Raw genomic sequence first — 15,004 nt, forward strand, 5'->3', positions numbered from 1 at the left:
GTCCATGTGTGAGAGCTAATAGAGTTTCTCTTCCCTCCCATTTCCACTCAGGTGTGCCTCATTTCCTAATTGCCCTCATCCACGACTTAAAGCAGGATGGTCATTGCCCAAGTCCAGTCCTAGAGTCTGTATCCTCCATGTTTTAGCTCTTTCCCAGCTTAGCTCTAATGATGGTGTTGTCATGCAGCCAAGACATTTATAACGTGACCAGGGTGGTCTATTGTCTCTGGATTGTCTTTCCCACATGTTCCCATCTCTGTTCCACATTTGTTTTTTGTCAGTGGGTTGTTATTTGAGTTCTGTGGATTTGTCTGTGAACAGAAAATGTGGTTTTGTCCAGTACATGTACATGTGTTGTCAACTGCGTAATGATTTGACTCACTTGCTGAAATCGAAAAGGAGCTTTTCAAAGATGAGGATTGGCCCAGTGGAGCTGAGAATGATTAGCGGCTGGCCTCCAAAAAGGCAAAAGACTGAGCCAGCCAAGGCGGTGCCCAGGAAACTCTCCATCACACCCTAATGGGAGAAGAGGAACATTGTTAACAGGTTATTTAACTTTCTTTCCTACAGCAGTGAAGATACAGAAATCTCTAGTTATCACCATCATCAACCATGAACTATCTGTGACAGCAGCAATGCTCTCATGATCATCCATTTATCACATCAGACTGAACAGAAAGATCCACTTAGTAATGCTCATTATGCTGCCAGCCAGTGGCTCGCTAACGATGGACGTATGGTTGTTAAATCAGTGCTGGAACAAACTCAAAGCTTTCTACTGCAGCTTGTTAAATTAACTATAATAACATCTTATAGAGGACTGAAGGGGTGTGTGTGTGTGTGTGTGTGTGTTCAAGGTACCACTCGTGTTGACTGACAGCTCATTACACATTGCAACAACCAATGAGCAGAGGTGAAAGGAACAGATTACAAGTACTGACATTAATTGAATTGCTTTCATGGGTACTTGAACTTTGTTGAGTATATTTCTAAATCAGTCATTTTACGTTTTAAAGTAAATACTTTGATACATTTCTACACCCAACCCTTGCAGAGTAAAATATTAATTTTTATTATATTAATTATTTAAAGGCACACTGTGTCATTTCTGGCCACTAGGGGCGCTCGGCACGGCAGCCGTGGCCAGAGCAGACGGGGGACCCGGCGTGCGTGGGGTAGTGGCCGGCGCCGGGCGGAAGGCGAGTCGTTGTCGGCGGCCGAGTCTAGGAGGCTGGGTCTCGGCGGCCTCCTCAAAGGCAGTTTTAAACGTTTTGCTTGCCTTACCATGACCAAGAGTCGATCAGGCAGAAAAATAGTAGCAAAAGCCTTAGCTTAGCTCCATGAGAATATCAGAGCCTGCGGTCACGTGACTGCATCAAAGTGAAATGTTCTCCAGGCATTCTCCAGGTCACATGACCTGGTGAAAAACGGTCAGTCTCCTACAAACTTACATAGTCGGTATTTCAAGAGGGAAGCTTCGCTCGGAGCATTGATACTGTCAAGCGCTGTATATTGGCCTGAGGAATCATTTAAAATAACTCATATGAGTCAACTCTTTAGGTCAAAAAGTCCACGGCATACCTTTAAATGTAGCTATACTTAGAGCCTGAGCATTTTTTTTTTGTTTGAATTGAATTCATTGGTGTTATTTTATTTAAAAACGAATTGTACATTTTAACAAACCTTTTATTTAATACAGATGCCTTTGTGGAAAATCAATTAAGTTCAAGTTCAAATTGTGGAATATTTGGTCTGTTCCATTTCAAATTTATACATGAGATGTTTACTGTATGCAAGGGAACCGTGGCAAGATTTATTATCAAAAATAAACGTGGGGGGTGAAAGTAACTAGTAGGTACTTTGAGTAAGTGGTTACTTTGCGTACTATTTAATTGAGCCACTTTTTACTTGTACTTAAGTGTTTTATGTATGACTTGTACTTGAGCACAATTTCAATCAAGTAACAGTACTTCTACTAGAGTACAATATATCAGTAGTCTTTACACCTCTGCCGATGAGCACTTTTTCCTGTGTGTCAGTGACCTGACTGTTTCTGTTTAGACGTTATAAAATGCTGCTTTGCTGTTATCAGATCTGTCTGTGTTACCTGGTAGTTGTCCGTTGCATCTCCCAGCAGGCCGCCAAATGTGATGGCATTGGTGATGCAGCCCAGATAGATAAAGAGAACAGCGGAGATGGTCTGAATGTGAAATCCTTCATAGAAATCACTGGGCAGCCACGGCAGTTTGCGCTTTATGTCCCGGTACAGACCGCCACAGAAACTACAGCACACAAAATGGATCATCACAGTAACTGCTTCTCAGCAGTGCTTCACGTTACAGAATTACATCTGGAGGGTCACAGGTTTTATTCTGTGGGCCCATGAGCAAGGGTCTTAACCCGCAACCACCCTGAGGTTGTACACTGTGGCTACCCACCGTTCCTCAGGGATGGATAAAAATGCAGAGAACAGATTACATGAATGTAGAAGTATCTGGAAATGAAGTAAGCCTACGCACCGTCCAGTGAATGCCAGCTCCTCTCCGAGCTCGTGCTGAACCGGCATCTCCTCGTCCTCGGCCAGGCCTCCTCCTCCTCCTGCTGTACCATTCATCTGGCCAAGCTCGTTCAGCGAGAACACTGATTTCCTGCAGGAGAGACTCAGACGTTTGAGGTACATCATCCATCCATCGTAGTCTAACACACACTTTTGTTCTGTTAAAGGATACTTTAAACTTGTCAATTGCCCAGCAGAGCTTCTCAACTGTTGGTTCAGGACCCAAAAGTGGGTCACAGACCTGTTTTCAGTGGATCATGAGCCAAAACTGAAAAGCTTTTAGAAAGCACAAAGCTTCAATCCATATATACTTCTGGAATAAAGCATGATATCATATTGAATATATCGTTTCTAATCTCTACATATTTTCATTGAATTGTTTGTTATCAAGGGGTGACTGTGGTTCCTGTAGTCAAATCTGCTGAGAATCACTGGACTATCATGCAATGTACAAATAACATAACACTGGCTGACAGTTTGGGGTGACCAGTGGTTTGCGCAGCATGTCCACCTTTCAGCAAGAGGGTCCTGGGTTCATGCATTGTTGGGGAGAATTGCAGCCTTTCTGTGTGGAGTTTGCATTTTCTCCCCGTGCTTGCGTGGGTTCTCTCCGGGAGGAAACTGTAAGGTTGATTAGAGTCTCTAAATTGCCCATAGGAGTGAATGTGAGTGGTTGTCTGTCTGTTCTGTTGCCCTACAATGGACTGGCACCCTGTACTGTGTGTACCCCCGTCTAGCGTCCAAAGAAAGCTGGAGCTCAATGGGTATACCCCTGTACCTGAAAGCGAGTTGGAAAATGGATGGATGGCCAATAGTTTGCAAAAAAGTCATGATTAATGCTTGAAAACCAATGGGGAACAAATAAATGTACAAAAAAGGCAACCTTGGCAGTGTGTGTGGAAGAAGTAAAGCATTCCCAGGTCATTCAAAAGATAAAATACAATTTTTTATTATCAATTTGTTTCCAAACAAACTGGACTTATGAGTCACCTTTAGGGTTTCTGAATAACTTTATGGGGCAAATAACACTTTATTTATTGAGTATTTATTCATGAAGATGGTTTTACTATTGCAGACGAACACTGCTAACATCAGGACAGCACTCCTCCAGGCTTTTGACTGAGCTGATTTGGTGAAATGTTTACCTTTTGTCCGCTGAGGTGACTTTCTTCGGAGGCTCGATGCGGATTTTGGGATCCCACTCCCCAGGCGGAAGCACAATCACTTCATCCAAGAATTCATCGATGCCAGCGATAAGGTCTTCCCGATCTCTGGCCTTGTACGCTACATCGCTGAAGAGCTGTGTGGGAAAAAGATAAAGAAAAACCACTTAGTGGCTTCATGGGCTGATAGTGATCAGTGAATGTGGTTGTAAGCCATCCTGAGGCGACTTACTTTGTAAACTGTGCATGATTTATCCTGGCATGAGCTGAAATTAATTCCTATTTGACTGACAGTCAGTAAGCAATCAAGCTTGGAAATGTGAGGCTAAATTCTGACAAAAGTGTATGATTTTAATCATTAGGGCAGAGACTTAATAATGTGAGGCTACAACTCATTAATGTAGGCCAGCCATATTTTTTTTTTTCAAAAAAGAGGACACTTAGTCCTACTTGATGTTAACTGAAACAGTTGTAAAACAGCAATCCTCAACCAACATCTATCTTATTTCATTGTATCGTGTGTTACCTGCATCCTCACCAACCAAAGCCTTACATTACGGTTATCAGTGATTAACACCTATTGGCCACCAGAACTCCCCTTTTAAAGGTCCTATATTATACATTTTTTTCTTTTTAAAGTTTTTTTTTCTAATATGTATCTTTGTAGGCTTATTATGAGGCTCCAAGCGGGAAAATGTGTGATTCCCCCCTCTCTTGCCTGCTCCACATTTTGTGAAATGTGTGCTAAGAAAGGCGAGTTTGAGTTTGCTCCGTTTGTGATGTCATAAGAGGAAAAACTCCTCTTACTGACCCTGTCTATGCTACAGGAGGTGAGCTCCACTCTCACAAACAACTTTATGCGTAAACGGACATAATGAAGGTAGGACAATGTTGTCAGCTGCATCGAGCAACACAAAAGCTTATTTTTTCTCCCCTCATCTGGCCTGTCATGACCCAGTGTGTGGATTTTATCTTTGCTGGTTGACTACAAAAAGACATTCCCAAACATTTATGTGTATGTTCAGCATTTCATGGAGGACTGCTTTGAAAACATAGGCCTGTACTGAGCAAGCTTGGCTCAAAGACTCTGGATAGAGCACAATGAGGTACTAACACTTAGTGACTCAAGCACAAACACGTAAGATGTAAGTTAGCACAGAAGCTAACACTGCTCATTTATGCTGCCAACATTGTGTCCATTAACACGCAAAGAGCAAATAATATCAGGAGACATTCAACATAAGATGACTAAACACGGACTTGCTAATGACAGCCGCATCCTCTCCCAGAGTGCGGCCATGGACATGGAGTGGGCGGGGCTAGACAGCTCATTTGCGTACCCGGATGATAGAACTTTTTAGACCACTGAAATTCGGGACCACGGATGCGTTAAAGACAATGCACTTCAAATATTATTTTGTTGGGCTTCTGAGACCAATGTGAAATGGTACAAAAAAACAGTATAATATGGAACCTTTAAAATTGCGGTGGATAAAATCCAAAAATGTACTTTGCTTTGTAAAAAAAAAAATGTATTTCACTCACATCATCCACCATTAGAGTCGCAATAGCCCGTCCGATCTCGTTGTAGGACTTGGCCTTTCCTTGAGGTCCAAGCAGAACGAAGAGGAACCTGACGGACAGGGAACATTCTGAATGAGAACCAGCAAGATGAGGCTCATTAGATGATTAAAATTTGAGTAGAAGTCTATAGGCTACCTGGTGGGGACTGGGACCTCCGTCAGACCTCCTAGCGTCGTGGCCTGGGCCAGACGCACAAAGGCCACAAAGGGTTTGTTGAGGAAGTCCACCTCGCCTATTAAGACGTTGGACGCCTCTGCATCTCTGGGAATCTTCTTCATGAACTTGTTTTTCAGCTGCAGAGAGAAAGACTGACAATGAAAGCTTTATTCATAGGTAATTGAGATCAAATGAATAGGGCTTTTGTTCTTCTAATAACCACTTTAATCTAGATATATAACAAAGCAGTCCACCCTGACCCATGTGACCGAACATTAAGGTGTGACAGGAAATTACAGCACAATAACACTCGAGCCATGGTCAATAACCATAACCCTGAACTGCAGCTCCATGTGAGGGCCCAGCACGCGGACTGGACGCTCTGATCCATGCTTTCCCCTGCTGTCAGCTCGATATCGATGCAGACAATGTGGCACTCACATACACACAGAAGCAATTGTCACATGTGACCTACTGCCGGCCTGCGAATAAAACTGAAACATGCAGACGACCCATCGCTGACTGGAGCCTCATTTCAGCGAACAAATAGAGTTTGTTGCACAAGCTCTCAAATATATAATATATTTATTTTTAATGGTTTTTACCCACACAATGACACTGAAGTACCAAACGGTTCACATCCACACACTGCCTCTTAGAAAACCCCACAAAAACACACACATGTAATCAATCAATCATCAATCAATGATACTTTGTTTCCGTGACACACGTCATACAAACGTGTTGCAACACAAAGTGCTTTCCCTACAATTAATGACCTAATTTCCAAAGACAATTCATAACACAACTCCTCTTGCCATACTGATTCAAATATGTTAAAATTCTGATTTTCTTTTTAATTTATTATTTTTTTCTTTTAAATGCGGAATTTTTAAGTACAAAAGCAAATTTGATTTATATATACATATACATCAAACAAAAGCTGAAAATGTATGTGTTACATACATAACAATATTTTTCATTTCATGCATATATACAGGTATGTATGTAGATACAAAGATAAGATCTTATGGATAGATATTTAGGTAGGTGTGCATCCAAAAACTTACTGCACCTCTGCAGGTGAACTAAGCACACTTTCCCATGCTCATATTTAAAGAACACACCCACTATCATTAGGATGTTTATTGAGTTTGTCTATAAACCATTTAACAATGGCGAACCTCCAAACGTTTTTTGCTGATTGCAGTCTTTTTCGTTTTTTACACTCTTGCTCTGTCACACAAAGAAACACTTTTAACACTCGGGACAGAAGCTCACCGCACTCAGGAAAAACATCCATTCAACCCAACAGGACGCCGCTGTGAGGCATGTGAGAGGTAATCTGTGCCATGATGGAGAGCAACTAAGTGGAAAATGAGTATTCACCCAGGAGATCGCATGTCCTACGATACAGATGTCCCTGCCATTAGTGCAGATTGAAACATGAATTCTGTCATTATCGCTCGCTCAGGGAACAAACTAAAGGCGGGCGACCATAAAACACATTTATTTCTATTACCTTACACACCATGAATATCTCTGCTGTTCAAGTATTCAGAGCACGTGAAGGACGAGAGTTAACACATTGATGGACAATCTGTGAGCAATCAGGGAAGGAAAAACATTATTTCCTGACTTTACCTTTTATTTACAACAAAAACTAAATAATCCTACAGTTTGTTTGTTGACAACTTTTTGCAATAATTGTTGACTACTCCTTACCATCTTTTACCACTTCCAAAAACACACAAACACTTGCTGTAAACTTTCAAAGGAAACCAATACAGTATATGCATGGTAATGGGGAATATAAAAACTCCGCATGGTGAGACCAGGAGTTTAAAATCATATAATACAATATTTTGAATTGTTACTTGTTTGAACCAAACACGTAATAAGTCAAATTATTTTATCACATTTGTAATACTCCTATAATAAAAGTATACATACATCTCCTGTTGCCATTCTGTACGCTGAGTTTTAGTAGCTCATATTTTGATTTAACATAAATACCTTGTGTGTGTATATTCATTGCACCTATCTGAAGTCCAATGGGGAAATAAGTAGGTCATCCAACATTATTGACCGGAAGAGTAACATAATTATCCATAGGTGCAGTGTTATAACAACACGTCCGACCTTTATAACAAACTAAACTGTTTGAAAGTCGGTAGAAACTTGAGCAAGTCATTGTTATTTACATAGTACATGCACCACTACTACACAATATTATGGGTGAGCGAGCTGACCGAGACAAGATGGCCGCCAGTCTGGACGTGCAACTCCATTGGCCAGCAGTGCAGATGAGACATCTAGCCTATGTATATAAGTCTATGGTTCCATATGCTTGTGTTAGCTTAGCACATAGCAGCGCTGGCTACTCTGGGTCGAAGGGTAAAAAGGTGGGACTAGGTTATCAAGTGCACTTAGTGGTTGATATTGTCTAATCAAGTCGATAAATAAAAATGGAAGAATTTTAGTATTTTCGCTGATAAATTGTCGGTTTGATCAATTGATCAATCAGTTGATAATCAATGTTTATTGTTGTCAATGTGTTGCTTGTGTGTGACGCTACAACTCACCTGGTCTGTGCTGGGGGAGTCTGCAATATCGTTCATACTCCTGCTCTGAGCGTGACCTGCAAGTTAAAATGTTGAATACATCAAATGTGTCTTCTATTGAAGCAATAAATAAATAGATGCCACATCATGGTACAGGGCTTGGTTTGTCTTCCATGTCTGACTTTCATTAAAAAAAAACAACCTACATACATTACGTGAACAATCAAGCGATTTATGATCACTTAATGAATGTAAAGCGCTGTAGAAGTGAGAAGAGAAGTGAGAAGAGAGTTCTCTTAACTATGAAAATGATCATCACTGAATCGGGCGAAATGTCTTAACACGTTAGTAGGGATTCTGTGCAATAATGCCATGGTGTTGTGTTGTGTTGTGTTGTTTTGCAGTTGTTTCTTTGCATATTTCTAAAGAAAAAAAGAGCCAGTTTTAAGAAAACGTATTCCATTTTTATTCTGAAAGTGCCAGGCAGCCACACCCACTTCCTTAGTGGGTGTGTCTGGTGATGCGGCCGTCTCTGCTCACTTCCTCGCCCCAGAGTTGGTCGAGCCAATTAAGAATAAAAACAATGTGAATAATCTGCGTTAAAATATAGCGAATGCGTTAATTTAGAACGATTAATCGCATTCATTAATGCGTTAAATTTATGTTATGTTATGTTACAGTATGTTATGCTATTTTCATGCCTTTCTTATCTTGCTGTATTTTATTCTTATTTATTGTCTGCATGTTCCTAATCTCTGTAGGTCCTGTGTAAAATAGGTATGTGAAATGGATGGATGTGTTAGCAGCTTATTTTTGCAGCTTGGAATCCAAAACCAATTTCCATCCTGGGACAATAACGAGTATCTTTTCGTATCGTAATCTGTAAATTAAATAAGGATTTTTGGGGTTGAGCAGAGGTGAGCACTGTCTGGGGTTGACGTGTAATGTACATAAGATGAAGACTCACGTAGACGTCCATAGTTTGCAGCCTGCTGTTTCGCTCGCAGGTCTTCTGTGGATCTGTTAAAGTTACTCGCAGGCCCTAAAGTGGGACCCGGGCCTTGACCTTGACCTCCAGCTCCTCCTCGAGGTCCTGCGTTCCGACCTGATAGTGAGGCAGACACAGATCAAACAGATTGTGGATGAGGTTTGATTCCCTGTGGAAATGCTATGATGATGATTAACTCATCAAACATTTATAAATCTATGTTGGTTTGTTTATTCGGCAGCCGAGGTTATGAACCTTTCACAGATATTCAATCAAACATTGGACAGCAGAGACACACCGTCCACAGGGAACACCTCCAGAGTGTTATTTCACATGATGGTTTGTCCTAATGTGTGCATTCCTGGAAAGAGCATCATTCATCAAGGAAACAACAGTGCAGAGGGTTGATGAGGACGATGATGGATGGATGCCATCTATCTTCCTCAGAGGAATAACATCCATGCACTCATGCATTATTCACACTCATGTATGATATGTTACAGGCAGTGACATTCAACACAACAGACTGAATTATTCAACATTTGATTGGTACTATTTCTGAAAAACAAAAATTGTTTTTTTCATTACTGTTTTATCTTTATTTATAATTAAAGTTAATGCACCAAAAAATAAACAATAATAAAATGTATTACATTTTCAAGATTTTCTTACAAATCTGTTTATTTTTCAAATAATTTTAACAGTTTATATATATTTTTTTAAACTAATTGATAGATTTTCACATTTCTCCATCAAATCCAGTCACTAACACTTTTTGCGTAATGGACATTTTTCTCGTAACTAAACCAACATTTTTTTTTTCCCCGTTTACGGTGCATAGACTTTGATTATATGTACAAAACAAACACAAAAACAAAAAACGCTGCATTTATTTTTACCTTTTAAAAGTAAACCAATCAAATGGTAAATGAGCTAATCTGTCACTGAAATGGTCAAACGTGGTTACCGAATCTGACAGGTAACAGAGACACTCACTGGCGGAGCTTGACTTGCCGATGTCGGCCAGCGAGCGGTGGATGGGCTTCTTGGTTTGGTGCCGATGTTTCCTTAGCAGTACAAAGCTGATCTTCTCCCTCAGGTCAGGAGAGATCATCCCCTCTTCAATCTGTCGCTCGATGATGTCGTCTGTGAGGGGACACGCTCAGATCAGCGTTCGATTTTTGACAATTATTGCCTGCGTGTGTAACACCAGTGCTTTTCAACTTTTTCAACAAACATGATCAAATATTTATATAGTAATACAATGCTACATTTGTGCTTTCTACTGCCACCTACTGTCATGGAGGGGTATTAAGTTAACCTGCATTTTGAGCCCATGACATCTCTCTAACAAATCAAGAAGTTCTGCGTGTGTGTGTTTGTGGAGCGAATTTCGTAATTGTCAGTCTGCTGGCTAATTTACGTCTGTTTGTATATTAATTACTAACCTTTGATGATAATCATCCATGCACTAAGAAATGTTAAATGCTAAATAAATAGTTTTATTTGTACAAATGTATGTCTTTTATCAGATTCTACCTAAACTTTATCAATTTATCATGCACATATCCCACCATATTTTACTTTGCACCCTCAAATAAACCCCTTTAGAACACTACAGAGTACAGTATGTACAACTCTTTGTACATCCAAACTTCAAACACATTCATTTGGTTAACTGACAACTCTACTCCAGCTCCTCCCACTATTTGAATACATACTTCTGACGGGCACTGTATTAGTAAAAAAAATACATAAATAAAAAATGTGACATGAGAGGGCGGGACATGAGCCAAAAATAATTGGGATGAATAAAATTTGATTAATTTACTAAATGAAAGTCACTAGAGTGAGACTAAATTAACTTATTTTCTTTCAAAATCCATAATTATCTCAATTATATTTTGTTTAGGAAGTAGGAAAAGTAATTTTAGTCAATTAAATAAGTGATGCTTCAATTCAACTGGGGCCGAGTGAGTCTGGGTGTTAGCTGGTTGTGCTCAAAAAGTTGAAATCAATACCATGTTTACTGTAACACCATTACAGCATTGACCTGCTCACTGTGAAAATTACAGAGCAAAAAATAAAAAAATAACAGTATGCCATACAACTGTTATAAGGTGCATCGCAATATATATAACAGATAAGTTATAACAGATTTATTTTACATCCAGTGTTAATGCAAACATTTCCATTTCATTTATATGTATTTTTTAAGTGATCATTTGTGTTAAATGTGGATAAAATAAGTGAATGCAGTCGTGAACAGCTGACTTGAGATGCTGAGCAAACATCTCACCGACTATTTGTGGCAGCGAGTATCCGTCCAGATCCAGCAGCACCGTCCCAGTCTGCAGACAAGTCCTCAGCTCAAAGAGGCTGTGCAGGGACAGCGTGGACACGTGTGGTTTGCTCCACCGCTCTCCTCCCTCCTCCACCTTCTCCTCGAACTTCACCCACCTGAAGGCAACACGGCACAGAAAGTCCTTATAAATAAACCAGACTTCAGACGAGCTCCTACAGGCTGCTAAACAGCAATCATGTGTTGGATATTATTACATATATTATGAATTCAATATAAATAATTTTCAACATGCATAATGATGTACTGTATTGCTCGCCAGGTAATCAGTCTCTTATTTGTGTGTGTGTTGTTTTTATTGATAAGTATACTGTTTGGTGGACGTGAAAGTGAGTTCTTCACCTGGCCGACTCCTTCCACTCCAGCTCGTCTCCTTCCCTCTGAAGTGTGTCCATCTCAGTAAAGAGCGTTGGTGTTGGCATGTCGTCGTCCTCATTCAGGATGTAACGCAGTCGCTCGGCCGCAGGAGACACTTCAGGAGATTCAAAAGCAGACTCGTGATTGAATGGATGTCATTGCTCACATTTGGGGGACTTTGCCGTGTCACAAATTCAACATTTCATTTGCTAATAATGGGGCGCACGGTGGCCTCACATCAAGTTGGTGCTGGGTTCAAGCCCTGGGGTGGACACCTGGGTCCTTTTTGTGTGGAGTTTGCATGTACTCCCCCCGTGCTGCGTGGGTTTTCTCCTGGTACTCCGGCTTCCTCCCACAATTCAAAAAACATGACCGTTAGGTTGATTGGACTCTACAAATCGCTCACTCGTGTGAGTGAGTAATTGTCTGTGTGTTGCCCTGCAATGGACTGGCGCCATGTTAAGGGTGTACCCCCACCTAGCGCCCAGTGTGAGCCAGATATAGGCACCCCGCGACCCTGAAATAGGATGGATGGATTTGCTAATTATAGTATTTGGTTACACTTTACGTAAAGTTTTATACATAAATGCTGTCATTATTTTGACATGACACATTTCATTAGCATGAATAAGGTGTCATGAAGGCTGTCATTAGGTGTCGTTTGTTACCCTAACCCATAACTCTTCATTACCTAACTATATCTAACCCCCTCCCTCCACCTAACCCAAAAAATGCCAAAATAGCACCAAAGGTCTAATAATTCAGCACACCACACTTAATGGAAGCCTTTATGACACATTATTCATGGTAATGAATCAATGACATAATGACAGCGTAATGTCAGCCTTATGTATAAAACTTCGAGTGAAGTGTTATCTAAAAAATGCTAATCCTCCTAATACTTTGGTCCAATTCTTCAAATTTCCTTATAAGCGGAATTAATTCACATCAAATTGAGGTCAGTGTCTCACAGTGGACTGAGTTTTTAATATTTTACTCATTCTTTACACAGGTTTTATTCTCAAAAGCCCTAAAATGTGTCCTGCTAGTTTCACTGAAACCACACTCAGTCCTGGGGGGTCACTGTCCTGCAGCTTTAAGCTATCTGCTCCTGCATTTGATGATATTAAACAGGAACTCAACTGTTGGGTCAGGACCAGCTCACATTAGATCACTGATTCTTATTGAGATCCATAGGAAGAGTCTGCAGAGGCTTCAATGCATCCCAAGCTCTGCTCCCAGATTCCTGATGATAGAGTGGAAATATGAGCTCATCACACCATTCTCCGCTCGCTTCTTTGGCTTCCCGTTTCCTCCAGGATTGAATATGACATTTCCCTGCTCACTCATCAATGCATCTATGGAAATTCTCCATTATAGCTCAAAGAACTGCACACCCCGCATGACACAGAACATATTTCCTTTAATGTAAAGTGCATTATAAAACAAGTGTATTATTATTTTTTATTCCATTGGGCGGAAGGCAGGGTACACGCTTTATGACCTTATAGACAAACAACCATTACGATTACAGAGAAAGGAGGAGTACCAGTACAGAACCCACTAAAGCATCGAGAGAACATCTAAACTACCAATAAAGGTGCCAGGACAGCTTCTGAACCCTGAAACGCTCAACACAAAAAACAAGAGGCTGGCTGTGGCCAAATGTATCAATTCAATCTAATATTTTAGCGCTTAGTTCAGTGTCTTCTAGTTCCTTAGATGTTATGACGATATTACTAAGAAGACCAGGAACTTTAGGGGGGAAGCATTTTTACGTTGCACTTACCAGGAAATGAGAACTCGAACTTTGAAAATGCCAATCGGTGCAGCATGTAGATGCTACTATCAGCTATCTTACTACAGATCCATGCATGCCTTCCTGAACAAGGATGACACCTTAAAACGAGTACGTCTAAGCTACCATGGGCACCATCAGATCCCTTTAACCTCATCAAACCAGTTGGAGTTACGTGAATGAAGCACTTCCTTGAGTAACCACTGTTTGTTAAACATGTCGACCTCCACAATGAATCTCTTCATGTGACTAAAGTCTGACTCACTTGTGCGGCTGATGTCCTGGAGACTCTGGTCTGCGGAGTCCACCATTCCCTCCTCCATGTCCATGTCTCTGTAGCGCTCGTGTTCATGGTGTCTTTGCTGGTTGTAGCGTCGCTCCACGTCCGAGGCCTCCCGACTCGAACGCCTTCGTCTTCTCTTGCGTCGGTACCCTTGAGGTACCGGGACGCCGATGTAGATGGACTGATGGTCTGTGGACACACACACAGATGTGTGAACGTGCACTAGTCTGCAGACGTGTAAAGATGAGGAAGACCCTGGCACTCATGGGAGAATATAATCAGTTGGACGTCGAGGAAAAAGTTTGAATAACCTTCTACGCTAAAGCTTTCTCACCCCATTTCAGGATGGAGAGCATGATGTGAGGTTTTCAGGCCAGGTTTGGGTTTTTATTGTTGAATGGATCGATAAATAATGGATGGAGGTAACAGACCGTAACACCAGCAGATTGTCTAATGAGGCCGTTTATTAATCGACAGCTCACAGAGGAGTGCTTCTGTGACCATCAGCACCCTGTGTTGAACACTAACCATAATGCAGCTCAATTATTTAGACAAAGGAAAGACAGCCAGGCACTGAATCACAATGTCCTGTTGTTTCCTTCTTAAAGAGATGATTGTACACACCATGTATCACGATCTGGTTTACATCTTAATCTGTTTGGTTTTACTTCTATTCATCTTTTGATGTATTTTACTAATCTGTCTTGTTCTGTTTTCTTGGTCTGTCTCCAGAGCTGCGACCAAATATTCCCTCCTATCTCCTTTCCTATCCACTTCTCCAGAACCCCGTGGATGACGTCACGGGGTTAAGGAAAGGTGTTAGGAGAGGAGTTAGGAAAAGGCGATCACGTTTGTTGTGATGATCAGACACACACCGTGTATCCTTTCCTCAGTTTAAAGAAAATTTGAACGCTCTTTTATCGTGGCCACCACTTAAACACTTCTAGGGGTTAAAGAACAGTGGATAGGAAAGGAGATAGGAGGGACTATTTGGACGCAGCCCAGGTCTCTGTTGTCTCATCCCTCCTGAGGTCTTCTTCTTCATTTTGTTTTATGACAGATGGCACCTAGCTTTACAGGTGCATTACTGCCACCTACTATACTGGAGCGTGAAGCAGAGAACTACAGTACTTCCCTTAAACTTCTTCCTACTTCCTCATAATGGTTTAAAAAATTGAACAGTGCTTTATAT

The 15,004-nt window shown here is 41.0% G+C and overlaps 1 protein-coding gene across 1 annotated transcript in view; it reads right to left on the reverse strand.

Annotated features, from left to right (window-relative positions):
- Positions 1 to 15,004, reverse strand: part of slc4a5a (solute carrier family 4 member 5a) — a 30,784-nt gene that overhangs the window by 12,646 nt on the left and 3,134 nt on the right. Inside the window, exons 2-13 of the mRNA XM_028456449.1 lie at positions 13,795 to 14,001; positions 11,717 to 11,846; positions 11,312 to 11,472; positions 10,009 to 10,158; positions 8,992 to 9,129; positions 8,046 to 8,101; positions 5,440 to 5,597; positions 5,266 to 5,353; positions 3,703 to 3,857; positions 2,520 to 2,648; positions 2,108 to 2,282; positions 383 to 516 (exon numbers count right to left, since the gene is read on the reverse strand). Of these exons, the coding sequence (XP_028312250.1) occupies positions 383 to 516; positions 2,108 to 2,282; positions 2,520 to 2,648; positions 3,703 to 3,857; positions 5,266 to 5,353; positions 5,440 to 5,597; positions 8,046 to 8,101; positions 8,992 to 9,129; positions 10,009 to 10,158; positions 11,312 to 11,472; positions 11,717 to 11,846; positions 13,795 to 14,001 (1,681 nt within the window). The remainder of the gene's footprint in view (positions 1 to 382; positions 517 to 2,107; positions 2,283 to 2,519; positions 2,649 to 3,702; positions 3,858 to 5,265; positions 5,354 to 5,439; positions 5,598 to 8,045; positions 8,102 to 8,991; positions 9,130 to 10,008; positions 10,159 to 11,311; positions 11,473 to 11,716; positions 11,847 to 13,794; positions 14,002 to 15,004) is intronic.

This window comes from Gouania willdenowi, chromosome 9 (assembly GCF_900634775.1).
Source record: "Gouania willdenowi chromosome 9, fGouWil2.1, whole genome shotgun sequence".
In the NCBI taxonomy this organism is placed as follows: domain Eukaryota; kingdom Metazoa; phylum Chordata; class Actinopteri; order Blenniiformes; family Gobiesocidae; genus Gouania; species Gouania willdenowi.